At 41.6% G+C, this 15,327-nt stretch overlaps 1 protein-coding gene across 8 annotated transcripts in view; it reads right to left on the bottom strand.

Annotated features, from left to right (window-relative positions):
• Positions 1-15,327, bottom strand: part of CACNA1C (calcium voltage-gated channel subunit alpha1 C) — a 451,988-nt gene that overhangs the window by 71,473 nt on the left and 365,188 nt on the right. For all 8 annotated transcript variants that reach the window (XM_068947481.1, XM_068947471.1, XM_068947499.1 and 5 more), the window contains 9 exons: positions 14,660-14,719; positions 11,392-11,498; positions 9,431-9,518; positions 8,861-8,968; positions 8,085-8,137; positions 7,831-7,977; positions 6,709-6,910; positions 6,093-6,251; positions 3,064-3,174 (listed from right to left, as the gene is read on the bottom strand). In XM_068947481.1, the coding sequence (XP_068803582.1) occupies positions 3,064-3,174; positions 6,093-6,251; positions 6,709-6,910; positions 7,831-7,977; positions 8,085-8,137; positions 8,861-8,968; positions 9,431-9,518; positions 11,392-11,498; positions 14,660-14,719 (1,035 nt within the window). The remainder of the gene's footprint in view (positions 1-3,063; positions 3,175-6,092; positions 6,252-6,708; positions 6,911-7,830; positions 7,978-8,084; positions 8,138-8,860; positions 8,969-9,430; positions 9,519-11,391; positions 11,499-14,659; positions 14,720-15,327) is intronic.

The following is a 15,327-nucleotide window of genomic DNA, read 5'->3' as shown; positions in this document are numbered from 1 at the left end:
CCAGTTTAGCTTGTGATGGACCTCATGCCACATCTTCCTGGGGACTGTCACAAACACGAGGACACAACACCTTCAGCTACCTAAGTTTCTCTTGTTGTCAGTCTTGTTGCCAGATGGAGCTTACAGCTCCATCAGTTTAGGGAATTCATCAGACAGAAAAGAATGATGTTTAGGCACGATATCAAAATGACACACAGCAGCTTAATCAAAGGTTGGTTTGGGCTTTAATGCTCTGGAAATAGCAGCCAATTCTGAATTCAGCAGAGGTTTCACAACTACTTAATCTTGCCATTCATAGCCAGGAAATATTAACATCACTTAACATCTCATCTCTGTCTGGGGAACTTGGCTGGTTAGAGAGGAGAGGATGGTGACTGTGCCACAGTGACGTTCACCCAGGTGACAGTGAAATCCTGTCCTTTTGCACTTTTCTAGGGTTCCTGGGGACAATCTCCATCTTGGTTTGTTCATTTTTATTTCTTGCATGATAGAAAGACACAAGCTCTGGCCAAGCAGAGGGCTGAGCTAGTAACTTTCTCCATGCTGGGAGACTCCCACATTAGAATATATTCTAGGCATGTTCAGCTTCAATACCAAATGTGCAACCTAAAAAGAAAAAGAGTGTGTCCTGCAGTATTGGTCCACATTGGTCCAAATGGTCTTCCAGAAGGAGGGCTTTCCTTCTTTGGAGAGCAGTTTGAGTCAATATGGAGCAGGGAATGAAGACTGCAGGCCAAATCCTTGTACTGAACAAGAAGAGGTTACACAAAGCATTTTGATGTTCCCATACATGAGTCACTGAACTGGTACTGAGCATAATTAAGTGTGAATATACTGCTGGAGGCAAATGCTTTTGTTGCATTAGCTGTTTCATAAGTTCACTCCTCTTCCTCTTCTCTGTAGATCCTGTGGTTCCATTTTTAAAAATGTTCATGCTCCTGAAGGCATTTAACTAAACTAGCAGTTTAAGGGTTAGTACTATTTTCAGCACATAGGGCAGGCTGAGACTTTAAGCAGATTTATTCTTTTCATGGCTTATTCTTTCAGGATGGGCGGGGCCCAACCTGAGGTTGGTGTCTTGTCCTTAGCTGAGAAGAATCTACTAATATTCTACTATTCTAGTCACAAGGAAAAATTCTTATATAGTCTCACTTTTAACTGTGCAGTAGCTGGGGGTTTACTTTGGAAATTACAGAGTCATAGAAAACTGTGCTGAAAGGGACCTTATAAGATGGTCTCTCTCTCTTTGTCCTGAGGCAGCTCATATATCCTAGACCTCTTCTAACAAAGGCTCATCTAACTTTATTTGAAAATCTCTAATGATGAAGATTCCATAGTGTCTTTAGGCAATCTGTTTCAGTCCTTTGCTATCTGGAGGACAAGAGTTTACCCTCAGTCAATTTTGATTAATTCTTTGTTGTGCAGTAAAGCTTGAAAAGGAGACTGAACACATGAATATAAGAGTTGGAAAGTAGAAGGGACATCCCGCATCAAGTCCAATTTCCTACTGTTAGAGGCAACCACGTCAGATAAAGTCTTTCCTGCCTATGTATCAATATTTAAACTAGTTGGGCTTCTTCCCTCAATTGCTCAAATGAAATTCTGCCTAAGAACCTCACCTTCCTCATAGTTAAGATTATTTCTGTCAAGTTGAACCATGAAATTAGAAGAGCATTATAAAGCCTGTGAGATAAATTCCTGGGTTTATACCATGCAGACAGCATTTTACAAAGTGCCAAAAGATTTGCTTGCTAAGAGACATGGCAAAATCTCAAATGTGAAAGGTAAATCCCTTCTGAAAATTACAATCTCTCCTGAAACAGATGATGATGCTTCTGATTTCCCACAGTTGTGTCCGAGATCTCACAGAAAAATCCACCCTTCACCAGGACAGCAAGAGATGCTCCTAATCTTCATGAGAACTACATCTGAGAAAGGAGAGTGATACTGGGCTCAGGATACAAGACAAAACTGATTCTTCTAAAAGAATTCCTAGAAAGCACAAAAGAAGGAACACAGGGACTGGGTGGAAGGAAATCAAAACAAAGAAAACAAGAAAAACTAAGACTGAATTCAGTGGAATGGGAGAAGCAAGTTTTTGAGCTGGGGCAAGAACACTTTAGATTAGAGCTGGCTGGTGCTCTTAACTTTTGTGATCCCCTAAATGTTTAACATGAAGGACAAGAGTAACTGTTAGACATGGTGGTTCTCATCTTTACTAATATTATAACTGACATTTCAGTCTATATCTGCCAAACCCAACGTATCAAGGTATCCTTGAAGATATGAAATGGCATGAGGTACCTGTGTTTAGGTATCTGAATTCCACTCCTCATGACACACCAATGAATTTACCCTCCAAAGAATAAAGCCTCACATAATTTTCCACTACATAAAGTCAGAATTTTTGTCCTTGTCCTGCACCAGCTGTGTCAAATCAATTGGAAGAGCTTGTAGGTTACAATCTTATGCCATGGTAAAACTCTGCTTGCAGAATGCCATGGCCCTATGGACAGGACAATACTTCCAGACAGGGCCTGCAGGGGTACTAAATATTATCAATGAAGTCTTAAATTCAAAATGAAAGTAATTTAAACCAGCACTGAGCCATAGCCCTCACAGAAGAAATGTATTTTTTTTTTTTCCAAACCCATAGCTCAAAACGAGTCAGCTGATTACCTTCACTTGGGCCAGGAGACTAATCATGGGATACTATTTATATTTTATTTTAGGAAAGTCAGAGAGAGCATTAGAATAACAATCCGCATGGAAACCAGGTTATAGTCATAACATAGTGTAACTACTATAACTTAATAAAAACAGAGAACTAGGAACCTTCTCTACTAATAGGCTTTGCTTTTTTTTTTTTTTTAAATGTGTCTCCTCTCCAATGAGAAAAGTTATTAAATACATGTGAGACTCCAATCCAGAGAGCAACTGTCCAGCTCAGTTACTGGTGGGGTGACAGATCAGAAAGTTTCACCTCCTCCTTCTCCTCACAGCTGCCCCGCACACATGCGCACACACACAGAGTCTGGGAAGCTCCACACCTATAGCACCTACCTTGGGTTTGAAGGCGATTAATTTCAGGACCATCTCAACAGTGAAGAGGCCAGTGAAGAGCATGTTGAGGATATTCATAGCTTCCTTGAACATGCAGCTCTGACCGTAGTGCTGAAAAATAGGCATCCCAGTAGCAGTGTGAAGAATGAAGGTACCAGCTACTTACGATTCCACAGGGTGCCTACTAATCTCCCTTGATGTCAAGGTTCTCTAAAGAAAACCCCAACGTGCTCCATTTTTTCAGTTTATAATCCCTATCTCTCTTCACACACAAGCATTTCCGTACCTCTAGTCATTTCTGCCATTTGGCTCTGGATCGCTTCTCTTTATAAAAAAACTTTTTGAGTGGGGGGTTATTGCACTTATCATTCCAGTTGAGGGCTCATAAATTTGCATAATGGTACAAGTCAGTCTCCAGTTGTGTTATCCCCCCCTTTCCTAATACTTAGACTACTTTTTTTGTTTGACTGCTACTGCACAGTGAATGGGGGGGGTTTCACTGAGCTGTTCATAATGATACCAAGCTCTTTCCCAAGTAATCACATTTAATGCAGGATCCTGCAATGTACATAAGCAGACCAAATCATATCTTTCCAATATGCATTATCTTGCCTTTGTCAACTCTGGATTACACTTGCAATCATGCTGCCCATTCACTTTGCTTTATTAAGATCTAATGAAGTTACACTTTGTCTTCTCTTAATTAATCCAAACAGTGTCTTCTGCAAATGTTGCCACCTCACTCTTCATTTCCCCTTTTCCAGATCATTATACTTGGGACTGATTGCATTGCCTTATACTTAGGTCATCTTCCAGTTTGTATAATAAAGCCCTTTTCTGAGTTGCTTAACTTTGCTAAACTTTAACCACCCGGGATGAATTTTCCTATTCTGAATCGGCTCCGGATAATTTATTTATTTTTATAATAACTAACTAATTTATTATTTTAATAATGTATTTATAATTATTTAAATAAATAATTTAAATTTAATAATGTGGCTTTTGTGTTTGCTACAGCATGTTTGCTGTCCCTTATGAAATTTAACACAAATCTGACCAAGCTATACACCTTTGAAACACCTGTACTTTTTTCAGGATGGATACAGACTTCCTAGACTCTTCAAAGATTCTGTCCTGCCTATGGATTCACAAACTTCTCACATCTTCCAGCTCCACCTGCTCTGTGCATGCACCACTATCACAGCAATTGAGTATGCTCCAAAGCTTCAGAGTGAACAAAATAGTCACTCTACCTGGCTTCATGATAGCATGGCAGTAGATACTTTAGCTGAGAGCAGAGCGCTCTTTCTTGCGCTTGGGCTGCCTCACTCCTTTGTTGATACCTTAGGCAAGACAGAAGAGGGAACCTTTTCAAAAAGGAGGGGAAAGAGCTAGACCAGATGAAGGGAAAGAATAGAGGAGACAAGAAACCTGGTAAGACTGGACTCCCACACTGAGAGAAAGTAAGGCGAATGGGAATGGAGAGTGAGAGTGGAGACTTAGATTGGTAGTGAGTGACAAGAAAGTGGGGCTAATTTTTATGGAAGGCTTGGGGCTGGGCAGACTGGGACTGATCCAATGGCAAATGTAGTGGTGGGATGCTAAGGTCAAAAGAGAAGTTGGTGTAGGAGGGGAAAGAATGGAGCAGGCTGGAGAAGGGCACGGGGAGCAGGACTCCGAGTAAGGGATGAAATAGAGTCAGGAACAAAGTGTATTGAACAATGAAATGGAAGGGGAGTGTGGCAGAGAGAGACTGGAAAGGAGGTCCATGGAGGGATAACTGCAACTGGGAGTCTGTGCAGTGAGGAGAAGGACTGGTTGAGGAATGGGGATCTCGGACTGTCTGTGCCACAGACTGAGGAAAGGAGTTCAGAGACAGATTGGAATGACTGGGCAAGGAGAAGGGATGAGGTTTAGGGAGGAGAGTGATGGGCAGTCTAGTTCTTAAACAGTCAGAGTGTAGAGGAGAATGGGACTCCAGTGGCAGAGGAAACTGAGCCTGGGGAGATGGGCTTAATAGATGGAGTTTGGGACTGACTGAACATGGAAGAGGAGGTGAGAGAGGTCTTGGGCAGAGACATACTTGAAGGAACAAGATGGAAAAGGACAGATTTGGGGAAATCTACCCAAATGTACCCTGGGTATCTACCAGGACCTATTCCTTGACTGAAAAGAACTTAATTTTTACTTTTTGCAAGCTGGCCACTTATTAAAGATTGTATCTTCTTCCCCTTTACTGTTGTTCCACTCTGCACATGTTAATCTGCTACTGCTATCTGCTATTCTTGCAGACCCAGCAGCAAATGTTTGTTCAGTAGATTCACATTAGATGTCTGGAAAACCTTCTCACAGAAAGGAAAATAAGTGCACAAGTGTATGGGGTAGATAAGGCAACCAGTAGCATCACTAGTGAAGCAAGTTAGGCAAACATCTGTAAAGAAACGCTTTAGGTGGAGCTGATCCTGCCTTGAGGTGATGGGATATAAAATACGGCCTCTGGAGGTACTTTTTAGCCAAGTTTCTATGGGTCTTAATAAAGAATAAAAGAGATGCTAGGGATTGCCTGCCTTCTATCTCCATTTTCCTTATTTACCTTGTTTGCCCACATATTTGGTCTCTGTTTTTTTAATGTAGAAAAGCCCAAAATGTAAACTTCAGATCTCAGGTGAATCGCAGTTCATGGCCTGTTCCTACTTTGTAGAGAATACAAGTCAGAATTGAGAAGCCACTTGTTCTTAGAGTGGCCACTGAATTGGTCTGTGATATAACTGTTGGATTTTTTGTTTTTAAACAGGATAAATAGAATTGTTGAAAGCGTCACGCATTAGTGGGAAGAGAAGGAGAGGCAGATTCAGGATTCTAACTAAATGTCATCCTGAGTGAACATGGTACAACACCTTTTATCTTGTCCCTCTCCCTCAGTGCATGGTGTGAAAATGCAAGCTGGCCTCAACCTCTGCTGTTTCTACATTTTCCCCAGCAAGGTCTCATAACTTATCTCCTGTGAGGTTTTATGCTTGCATACTTACTTGCATGGCCAGGCAGATGGTGTTCAGCAGGATCAGAACGAACATCAAGTACTCAAAATAGGTGGAGTTCACCACATACCAGACTTTGTATTGGTACTGGTTTTTAGGGATGTACCTCCGCAGGGGCCTGGCCTTCAAGGCATATTCTACACACTGGCGCTGTGAAAGAGGTAGGGTAGATTTAAAAATTAGAAACAAAATACAGGGTTGGTCAGCTGCCTCCAAAAATAAAAAACAGTAAGTTCAAGTTGTTTACTGAAATGACAATGCTTGGAAGAAAAATTTCTTTTATATCATAATCTGAATGCATCTATTTTAACTATCAAATAGATCCATAGGTATTTACTTTGGCCAGACAACGTATTCACATTCATCTAACTAATGTCAGTGAGCCAAATGATACAGCACACACTTTAAAGTAGATGCTTTTCCTTTGTGCAAATCTTAAAGAGAGATTTTTTTTTTTACCTGATTCCTGAAAGATGGCAGTATAGCCAGCTTAGTGTTTTAGATTGTTGGCAGTCCTCACCTGTTCCTCTGTGGATGTATGTTCTCTTTCAAACATTTATTGTCAAGGTATTTCTTATCTTTGGTGGAAAGAGGAGTGGTAAATTACCTGGTTTTTGTCCAGCTCACAGTTCTTATATTCTTGTTCTCCTTGTTCCTGAAATGTGACGATGACGAAACCAACGAAGATGTTCATCATGAAGAAAGCAATAATGATGATGTAGATAATAAAGAAGATGGAGATCTCAACCCTGTGATTATAGATGGGTCCCACATCCTCCATGTGGGAATCAATGGACCTATATAGCAACCTGAAAGCAAACAGGAACTCAATGCAGAGAAGACCTGCAACTGTCACGAGGCCTTATAGGTGATGTCATAAGACTCAGATCTGCTATTTTTCTTCTGCTTGTACCAGAATGTTTTCACTTGCAGATGTGCAGACTTTCACTGATCTAAATGTAAGCTTTTGCAAAAGAGAAGGCACAGCTCTTATTAACTTTATACATTTTAACCTGTTCAGAGGTGAAGTGTATTCATTGTTGAACAATTAGAAAGTTAAAACAGATATATTCCTTCATTTAACAAAAAACTGAAGAGAGTGGGTTACTGGGAACTGAGTTCTGAGAAGGAAGGGGATTGCAGCGATTTTAATACTTATTCACACTGCAGCTGGCATCATCCAGTGACATAGCTCTGGGGCAACCCCATCATACCCTGCACACCCACGTCACACTGACAGAACGGAGCGGTGGAAGCCCTTGGCCCCTGTGGCACAGACAACATAGCCTGATGAGATATCCTATGTCTGCCCATACTGCAGAGATAGCAGTGATGCATTTCATATTAGCCTGCTGGCTCCACTGGGGAACTTGCAACATCTAGCAGTACTCGTAAGTCAGTATTAGTATCAACATTGAGTATTTGCAGTAACAAATATTGCTATCAAGAAATTGCTACTGTACTACTGTGTGTTACTGTACTACTGGAAACTGTTTCTTAAGAGCAAGAGAGGTGCTGTGCACTGTGGACAAGTACAGGAACAGCAATTCCTCTAGGCCCTTAGGAATTTACAAAGGTATATAATACTACAGTGACTGCCGCTGCTGCTATTGCTGCCTTTAATGCTCTAGACTTTTAAAAATATTCTGCATTTGAATTTCCTCTTTAGAAATGAATGAGAGCATTGCCAGCAGTGCACCCCAGCTGCTGGGGTCCAAGAAGCACTCACTCTGGCCAGCCCTCAAACGTTGAGACAGTGAAGAGGGCCATCATGGCAGTCAGGACGTTGTCAAAGTCAAACTTGCTGTTCTCCCAGCTTCGGGGCTGGATCATTGGCTGGTTGACTTCACCATCCTTGTATGTAATGTAGTACCCCCTGTGGTTGGAGAACAGACCAAAAAGATGGCACAATTGCACTTTTAGTACCGGACCCTGAGAGCAGGCAGCCAGTAAAAGGGGCTAATCGGGAAAGGTCAGACTCACCTGCATTCTGCCGCTGTCTGCTTGGAGCTATCAGTGCAGCTGTACAGTTTGCCCTTGAGGAAGAAGAAAGAAGAATGAATCTTCCTTTCCTGGAAGGACTTTCCTTTCCTTTCCTCGATTGTGCAAGGGTTAGGGCAGGTCATGTAGCAAGGAGGCTGCATTTACTACTTGCTTAACAATATGAGTATGTTTACATGTGCTTTTGCACACAGATGTGACCAAGCGGATTGAAAGTTGTCTGCATCTGGGTAGTTCAGAGCACAGGCTTTCATCTGCCTGCACAGAACTTTTCTGTGTGTTTCAGTGAATGTCCACTGAGTGCTGCAGAATACTAGTTTCCAGAAGGGTGATGAAGGGCAAAAAAATAAAAATAGACCTTAAGAAGTGAATTAAGAACCTCCAGATGATCATCTGGCGTGGCCCTTCCTCTATTAGATGGGAGGTAGGCAGTCTGCAAGTCCAAATCCTTTAGAACAGCCCCCTTCACCTCCCTGACACTGAGGTTATGCCACAAACTATTTGGGGAAGGGGAGGGTGGACAACCTTACTGTTGGTTTCTTATGTTTATAGATGAAATGCAGGAATTCATTCATGTGCCTGGTTCACTTTGGGGGAATTTGTAGTAGCAGGAGCCCAGGTAACAATGATAGTGCTGCATATGTTTTGTCTTTCACAAGGGAAGACTCCATCTCCCCTTCCATAGGCTTCTTCATGCTATTCCCACCCTAGAAGACAGCTCAGTGTGATGGATGAATGAATGAGTCCAATGGTTTTACCTTGAACAACTGAACTCCAATGCAGGCAAACATGAACTGCAGCAAAGTGGTGACAATCACAATGTTTCCGATGGTTCGGATGGCGACAAACACACACTGGACCACATGCTGCAAATGGAAGATAGGAACAAGAGTAACTTGTAGGATTGTTCTGAGCTGCTTTGGCTAGGGGAGAAGCCCGTGACTAGAACAACAAATAAAAGGATCTGATTTAACTAGTACTATTAAGTAATGTCTCAGGAAAGAAAACTGACCCCTTTTACATTCTTCATTGTACTCTCAGAAGCAGGCAAAAAGGGATAGAGGAATACCAGAGCTCAGCTCTTTAGTATGTCCAGCAACGCATCCTTACATAGCTGGGCACCCACCAGCCCACAGAGGGGAATTTAGCCAATAGTGCAAGGGTGGAAGAATTAAAGTAGGCTCATGAGCCCATCTGTAACCCTAGCAAACTGCATCATTTGACCTTAGTGGTGATCCTTAAAACAGCACTAGAACTGTTGTAAAGGTCCTAGTAGCCTGAAAAAAATTAACTTTGTAGCTTACAGAATGCATTGGGACTCTTCTAACCTTTAGGCCTTTGGCTCTGTTGATGGCCCTCAGTGGTCTGAGCACTCGCAGAACACGTAGGATCTTCACCACATTGATAGCGCTGGACCTGGAAGAAAGTATGAAAAGGTCAACTTTGAGAGATATAGCGATATGAGGGAGGGACATGCTGTAAGGGGCAGGTGGATTTCACCCACTCATTCTCATTTGAAATCCCAGCCTTAGACTGTTTAATGCACTTACAGAGTTAGCTCTTTGCTACCTGCTATGGCAACTGAAGGCACTGGTTGACTGGGGTCAGAACTCAAACCCACCTGCTTCAAAAGCAAATGCTGCTTTTGTTAACACAGACTCTTTCTAGCTGTTTGCAATTTACAGCCTATGGCTCACAGATGATCGTGTCTTTGATTTTAGCTACAAGAAAATGTATATTCTTACTGATCGGTACACTACCAAACATTTCATCCTCATGTAAGAAACCCTTTAACATGAGTAAATATATGATGTAGACACATTAGCAATGCTAATGGCATATGTACAAAGAGGATATATTTTATCTTTGCAATTTTAAATGTTTGAAAAATGTCTATGGAGGAGAGCTGCCATTCTAGGCATTTTACAAAGGACTGTGATGGGGGTGAGGAAACCATTCTCTGGAGTTTTTTATGTAGGTCTTACTTCCTGATCTGTGGAGGCTCAGGATACATTTGCCTGGTGTTCACTATCCCTGTTGTATTAATGAAGGGAATGGAACATGGTCAGAGTTTTTCTAACCAGGGCAAGTTGCCAAATACTCTGTAGATATCTAATGGAAACTGTGCCAAGATGTAGTCATCACAAGTCATTTTAAGATAAGGCTCAAAGAAGCACTCTGCTGAAATGTTAATAGAAGAAAGGAAACTCCAGGTGACTCTGGCATTTAAAGGTATACCATCCAGCTGGGTTTGATCCTGCAATGTATTGGCCTCTGATCCAGCAAATCAATAAGAGTGTACATAACTTTAAGGATGTGGAAACTCCCACTGAATTAATTAAGGTTACTTATGTGCTTAATTTTAAGTTCATAACAGAACTGTCTGCTACAACAGGGATAGAACTCCCTGCGTCTTCGAAGACTGACACTCTGACCAAGAATTTTCTCCATGCTGAATGACATCAGGCCCTCCTACTGATTTTAGCAACAAGCTTCTTTTGCTAAAGCCTAGCTAGGTCTGTAAGAACAAAACAGCAGGCCAAGATGAGCACTGAGCCATTCTTAAGATCATGACTGAAAGCCTAACGAACCTGATCCTTCTGCTTGACTCAAGTGAGCTCTGGAACATATCATACATGAACTGCTAATCCATAATGGGAACAATTGGGAGCTAGTTTCTTATCAGGTGTGCTGTTATTACTTCGGAAACACCTTATCCAATGCATAGAGCTCTATAGAGTCAAGTAAATTTATAAATTTATTAAGTAAATTATCAGATCAACCAATACAAAGTGGAAGTGACAGAAGTAGGAGCAACTGCCACTGCCACCACTGCTCTGAGGATTCCTACACAGCTCTTCCAGCGCTTGATTATATTTCACTGACCAAGACTCTTAGGGAGTAGCAAAATGTTATCACCTCATTTTCCAAAGAGGTAATGAGAGCTCTGGGAAGAAACACTTAAGTCTTTTAACTGTCCTGAACTGATACAGTAACTCAGAGATCTTGGAACAAAGCTGCGTGTCATGATTCCAAATGGACCAAGTTTCTTGTTCTCATTTGCTCTTTCTGGGAGATCCGGGTCATCAGTGTAGTATATGCAAATCGCTATCTCCCCTCATGAGGATGAATTCTAATGTCTCCTGAATCATCTGGGAAGAATACTTTTAGGCTGGGAAGAATACTTTTAGAGAAATCCTGCCCAGATAAGACAAAGAGACTGAGGTATTATCCCCCATCCCAACCCTACTATCCGGAAAAATCAACCAGTTGAAAACAGCTCACTCACTGGATCCCAAAGGAGATGAGAGAAACGCTGACCACCAGCAGGTCTAAAATGTTGAAATAGTTCCTGCAGAAGGAGCCCTTATGGAGGAAAGCCCCGTAAGCAGTCATCTGCAGGGAGGCACACGAAGACAAAAACACACTTTGCCATTAGCATCTGTTCAGAAATCAAGCCTAACTGGTTGTGCTCAGACTGTATATGTGGGGAGGGGCAGTATTTCTTACATAGCATACAATTTACCCCCAGACCCCAAAGGAGAAGTTGAAAAAGAAAGAGTGAAGAAGACAGTAGGATAACTGTAAGAGAACTAACTAGGGAAAGCCAATGTTAGGTTCAGTGACGGAAAGGGTGCTCACATGGACTCTCTGGTCCTTTTTTCTCTGCACTGTCAGTGCATAGTATACATAATCCTTGGAATCAGCAAAGCAGCGTAATGACTGTTTGCAAAAACTAATTTTTGCAATCATATGCTTTTCCCTTTATCTTCAGTGGCAGAGGACACTTGGGAGTACTGTATTACATAAAGGCCTCTTTGGCTAAATTGAATGAAAATATGAAATAAAAGGCACTCTTCTATGATGTTTTCCAAAGATTAAACCAGCTGCAGTGGTCAGTTGAGCTTTCATCCCTCTGAGTAAGGAAAGACAGAATCCCTCAGGGATCTCATGCTTAGGAGTACAGCTGAAGCAACAGGAGGAATTCCCGTTCTCTTCAGTTTGCTCCTTCTATTCAGCTCAATTGTGTTCAGTCAGTTCTCCTACCCCCATCCAGTTTCCTCTGTCTTTATTCTAGAAGAGAAGTGGTTGCATCTTCCCCTTGATTTTTCTTTGCAAAGCTCAAGGTAAGATTCCTTGACACAGAGAGGCCTCTTTGTGGAGGTAATCATTATGAGCACCGTATACTTGGGGAATGGAAACCAGTGCTTATATTTTCTGCAAGGGCCTCTCTGCCCTGCTGGGTGTGCTCTGTTGAAGGGGATGTCACAGCTCCAGAAATGGATTAAGTGACAATGGAAATGGAAGTGGGTTTTCCCACTTCTGAACTCAGGAAAGCCAAGGTCCTAACTTTCAATTTTAGGCTGAGCTCTATTTCAAAATATGAATAGATATGTCTGGCATGTCAATATCTCAAAGAGGGTGAGGTGATAAAGATATTTGTGCCACCTACCTTAGCCTTGGTGAGTGATCTGATGCAGCTGCTTTGAGTACCCCTTAACCCCACAATTGCTAATCTTACTACATTACCTGCATTGGGAATATGGGCTTCTAAATTTGGTCCTCTGCATCTCGTGTAAGTTAGATGCCTAAAGTAACTTGAAGCAGACAGCATGAGACTATTCCTCAATGATCAGCTCTAGCCAGGCTCTCCCAACTAGAAACATGAACTAGAAGTTCAAATTGGAGTTCTCTAGTTCCTGCCAATAGCTCAGGATGGCATACCTGCTGGTGGTTTCCAGCCATATCTACCTGTGATAATTTCAGTGAGAGTGAAAGAGCACATGATATATCAGATTACTTTTTTCACCGAACATCCATGACATCAGGGAACCAACTATCAACCAGTCAGACAGAACTTAGAAAGGGAGGAAGTATAAACTCTGGTCCTGGCTTAGAATTTATACTTATAGACACATTCGATTGGGGGAGTGGGGGGAAGTTCTTGCCATAACAAAGTTGGTAAAGATGCCCTTTAGTGGTTATGTTTTGTATGGCAATCTTGAAAGAAAGGAGACACCATTGAAATCAGGAGGGGAATCTCTGTTGAGTTCTGTACAAACTGTGGTTCTCTCATGTGTGTTGGGAGATTTTGTTACCTTAGGAGAAGCTCTCACAGAGTGTACAATCTATGCCTGCCTTCCACCTGGGGCACTGAAAAAAACTTAGAATGCTATTTGAAACTAAATCATAATTATCTTCAGTGGTATGTTCAAAATACTGCTAAGGTAGTTATCTTGCTAACATTCATCAGACTCCATCATGTCAGTGTGAGGCTTGCATGTGTCATCAGCAACACTATAGCTTTGGTTTTAAATGCTGCTGCTGCTGGGGTGTGTGCCTTGTTGCTAGACCATTTGGTGTCTGCATGTTCGGACTGATTGTGGAAACACAGAGGCACACTGGATTGAGCGTGACAGCAGAACACGTACATCACTTGGGAGCACATTCTGGCTCTGGTGCTTTAAAATCACATCAAAAGCACACCTCTCTACAAAAATATGCAGCGGTCTCCCTGCTTGCCGGCCTGCTGTTTGGATACTGTTATTAGAGGCTTGAGCTGCAAGATCAGAGCAACTCTAAGGAGAACGCTGCTGCCTGCCAGCACTTAGAACCATCTTGCTGAGAAAAAGATCAACCTGCCAAGTGAACCCAGCATTTGGAAAGCCAGAACTTTGCTCAATTACTGTTATTTAAATTATTAGCCTAATAGTTTGGGAAAATCAGAGTTAAGAACAAGGCAGCCTATTTTTATTTGCTTCCCAGCTAAACCATTCTCCAGCATATTTTCTTTGGTACAGAGCATGTTCCTGGGAAATCTGAAGCCAAGTTTCAACCAGGTAGCTCAGTAATTTTCATTCTCAGCTACAGTCCTTCATGTTTCAGTGATTTGTACTCTCAGTTCCCTCACCACACCTAAAAAATGAGCTTCTGCACTGAGCTCCCTGGTAGAACCACTTCCTATCTCCCATTCAGCTGTGCGCACTGTAACCTGCGTAATGTAAGTCACTGGCTCCCTCTGGTCTAGTGTCATGACTTTTGCAGAACTGATACCTTCTCTTTCAGTTGTAATACGCAGAAGAGGAAGTGCATGTGCTCAGGGTTCTTTGTACAGCAAACAAAGCTGGTTTTGGAAAGACTGGCCAGGATGGAGAGAGTAAATTTCTAGGGTATTGGCTTTTTTCTTGGTCCTCTCTTACTTTTCCCAATCCATCCTTTCACTGTGATTCCCCAAAAGAGCATTGGGCTGATATTGGCTGTCTATTACTAGTTTAAATATCAAAATTTCACAGAAGACTTCTTACATAACTATCAAAAGGATAAAATCAAAAGATAAACAGTCCTGTGTGTAGAGATAATACTGGAATACAAAGTGATACAAGAGAAAAAGTGAGAGAAAGTGAGAGAGAGAGGAAGAAAGGAAGGAAGAAAGGAAGGAAGAAAGGAAGGAAGAAAGGAAGGAAGAAAGGAAGGAAGAAAGGAAGGAAGAAAGGAAGGAAGAAAGGAAGGAAGAAAGGAAGGAAGAAAGGAAGAAGTGTATTGCTCAGATTGGTTACCTTAAGAATAATTTCTAATGTAAAGATACTAGTGAAGACATAATCTGCATTGCCTAGGATCTGAAAAATAAGCACAATTGGGTTAGTGGTACTGAGCGTGACCCAGGAACAAACAGGCGTGTGTGTTAGCAACAGACAGTGGCAGAAAACTAGTAAGCTTGTGATCAAGTAATGGTAGAGAAGATGGGCACTTTACCTTCAGAGCAATTTCAATGGTGAAAATGACAGTAAAAACTATATCAAAATAAAAGAGAATCTGTAAAAACAAAAGGGAATAGGAGTGGGGAGGGTAGATCAGTGACTGACCACTGGAATGGGAAATCACAATTCAAAATCAAATATACAAGGCTCTTAACAGGGGGACAAAGAGGAAAATATAGGAAATGGATTTGTAATGATGTCCTGTTGAATGCAGTGAAAGTCTTGGCACAGGAGACAAGAAGCACATTAAATGATGATCTTTTCTGAGTTAAAATCCCATGAGGGCTTTGGAGGCAAAACAAGCTCTTGGTTGTTGTAGGATTTTTTTCTTTTTTTTTAATTTGAATCTGATAAAGAACAGACAATTCAAGGGTTTTCCCAAATAGATTTCCAAACTGAGAATACAAGAATGTCTAGTCTCTCAGTGGAAAATGTGCAGCTCCTTCTTATTAATTTCAGGGTTGTTC

Source organism: Struthio camelus, chromosome 1 (genome assembly GCF_040807025.1).
Source record: "Struthio camelus isolate bStrCam1 chromosome 1, bStrCam1.hap1, whole genome shotgun sequence".
Lineage (NCBI taxonomy): Eukaryota > Metazoa > Chordata > Aves > Struthioniformes > Struthionidae > Struthio > Struthio camelus.
Note: the sequence above shows the minus strand (reverse complement) of the source record. Positions and strands in the feature narration are given on the sequence as shown.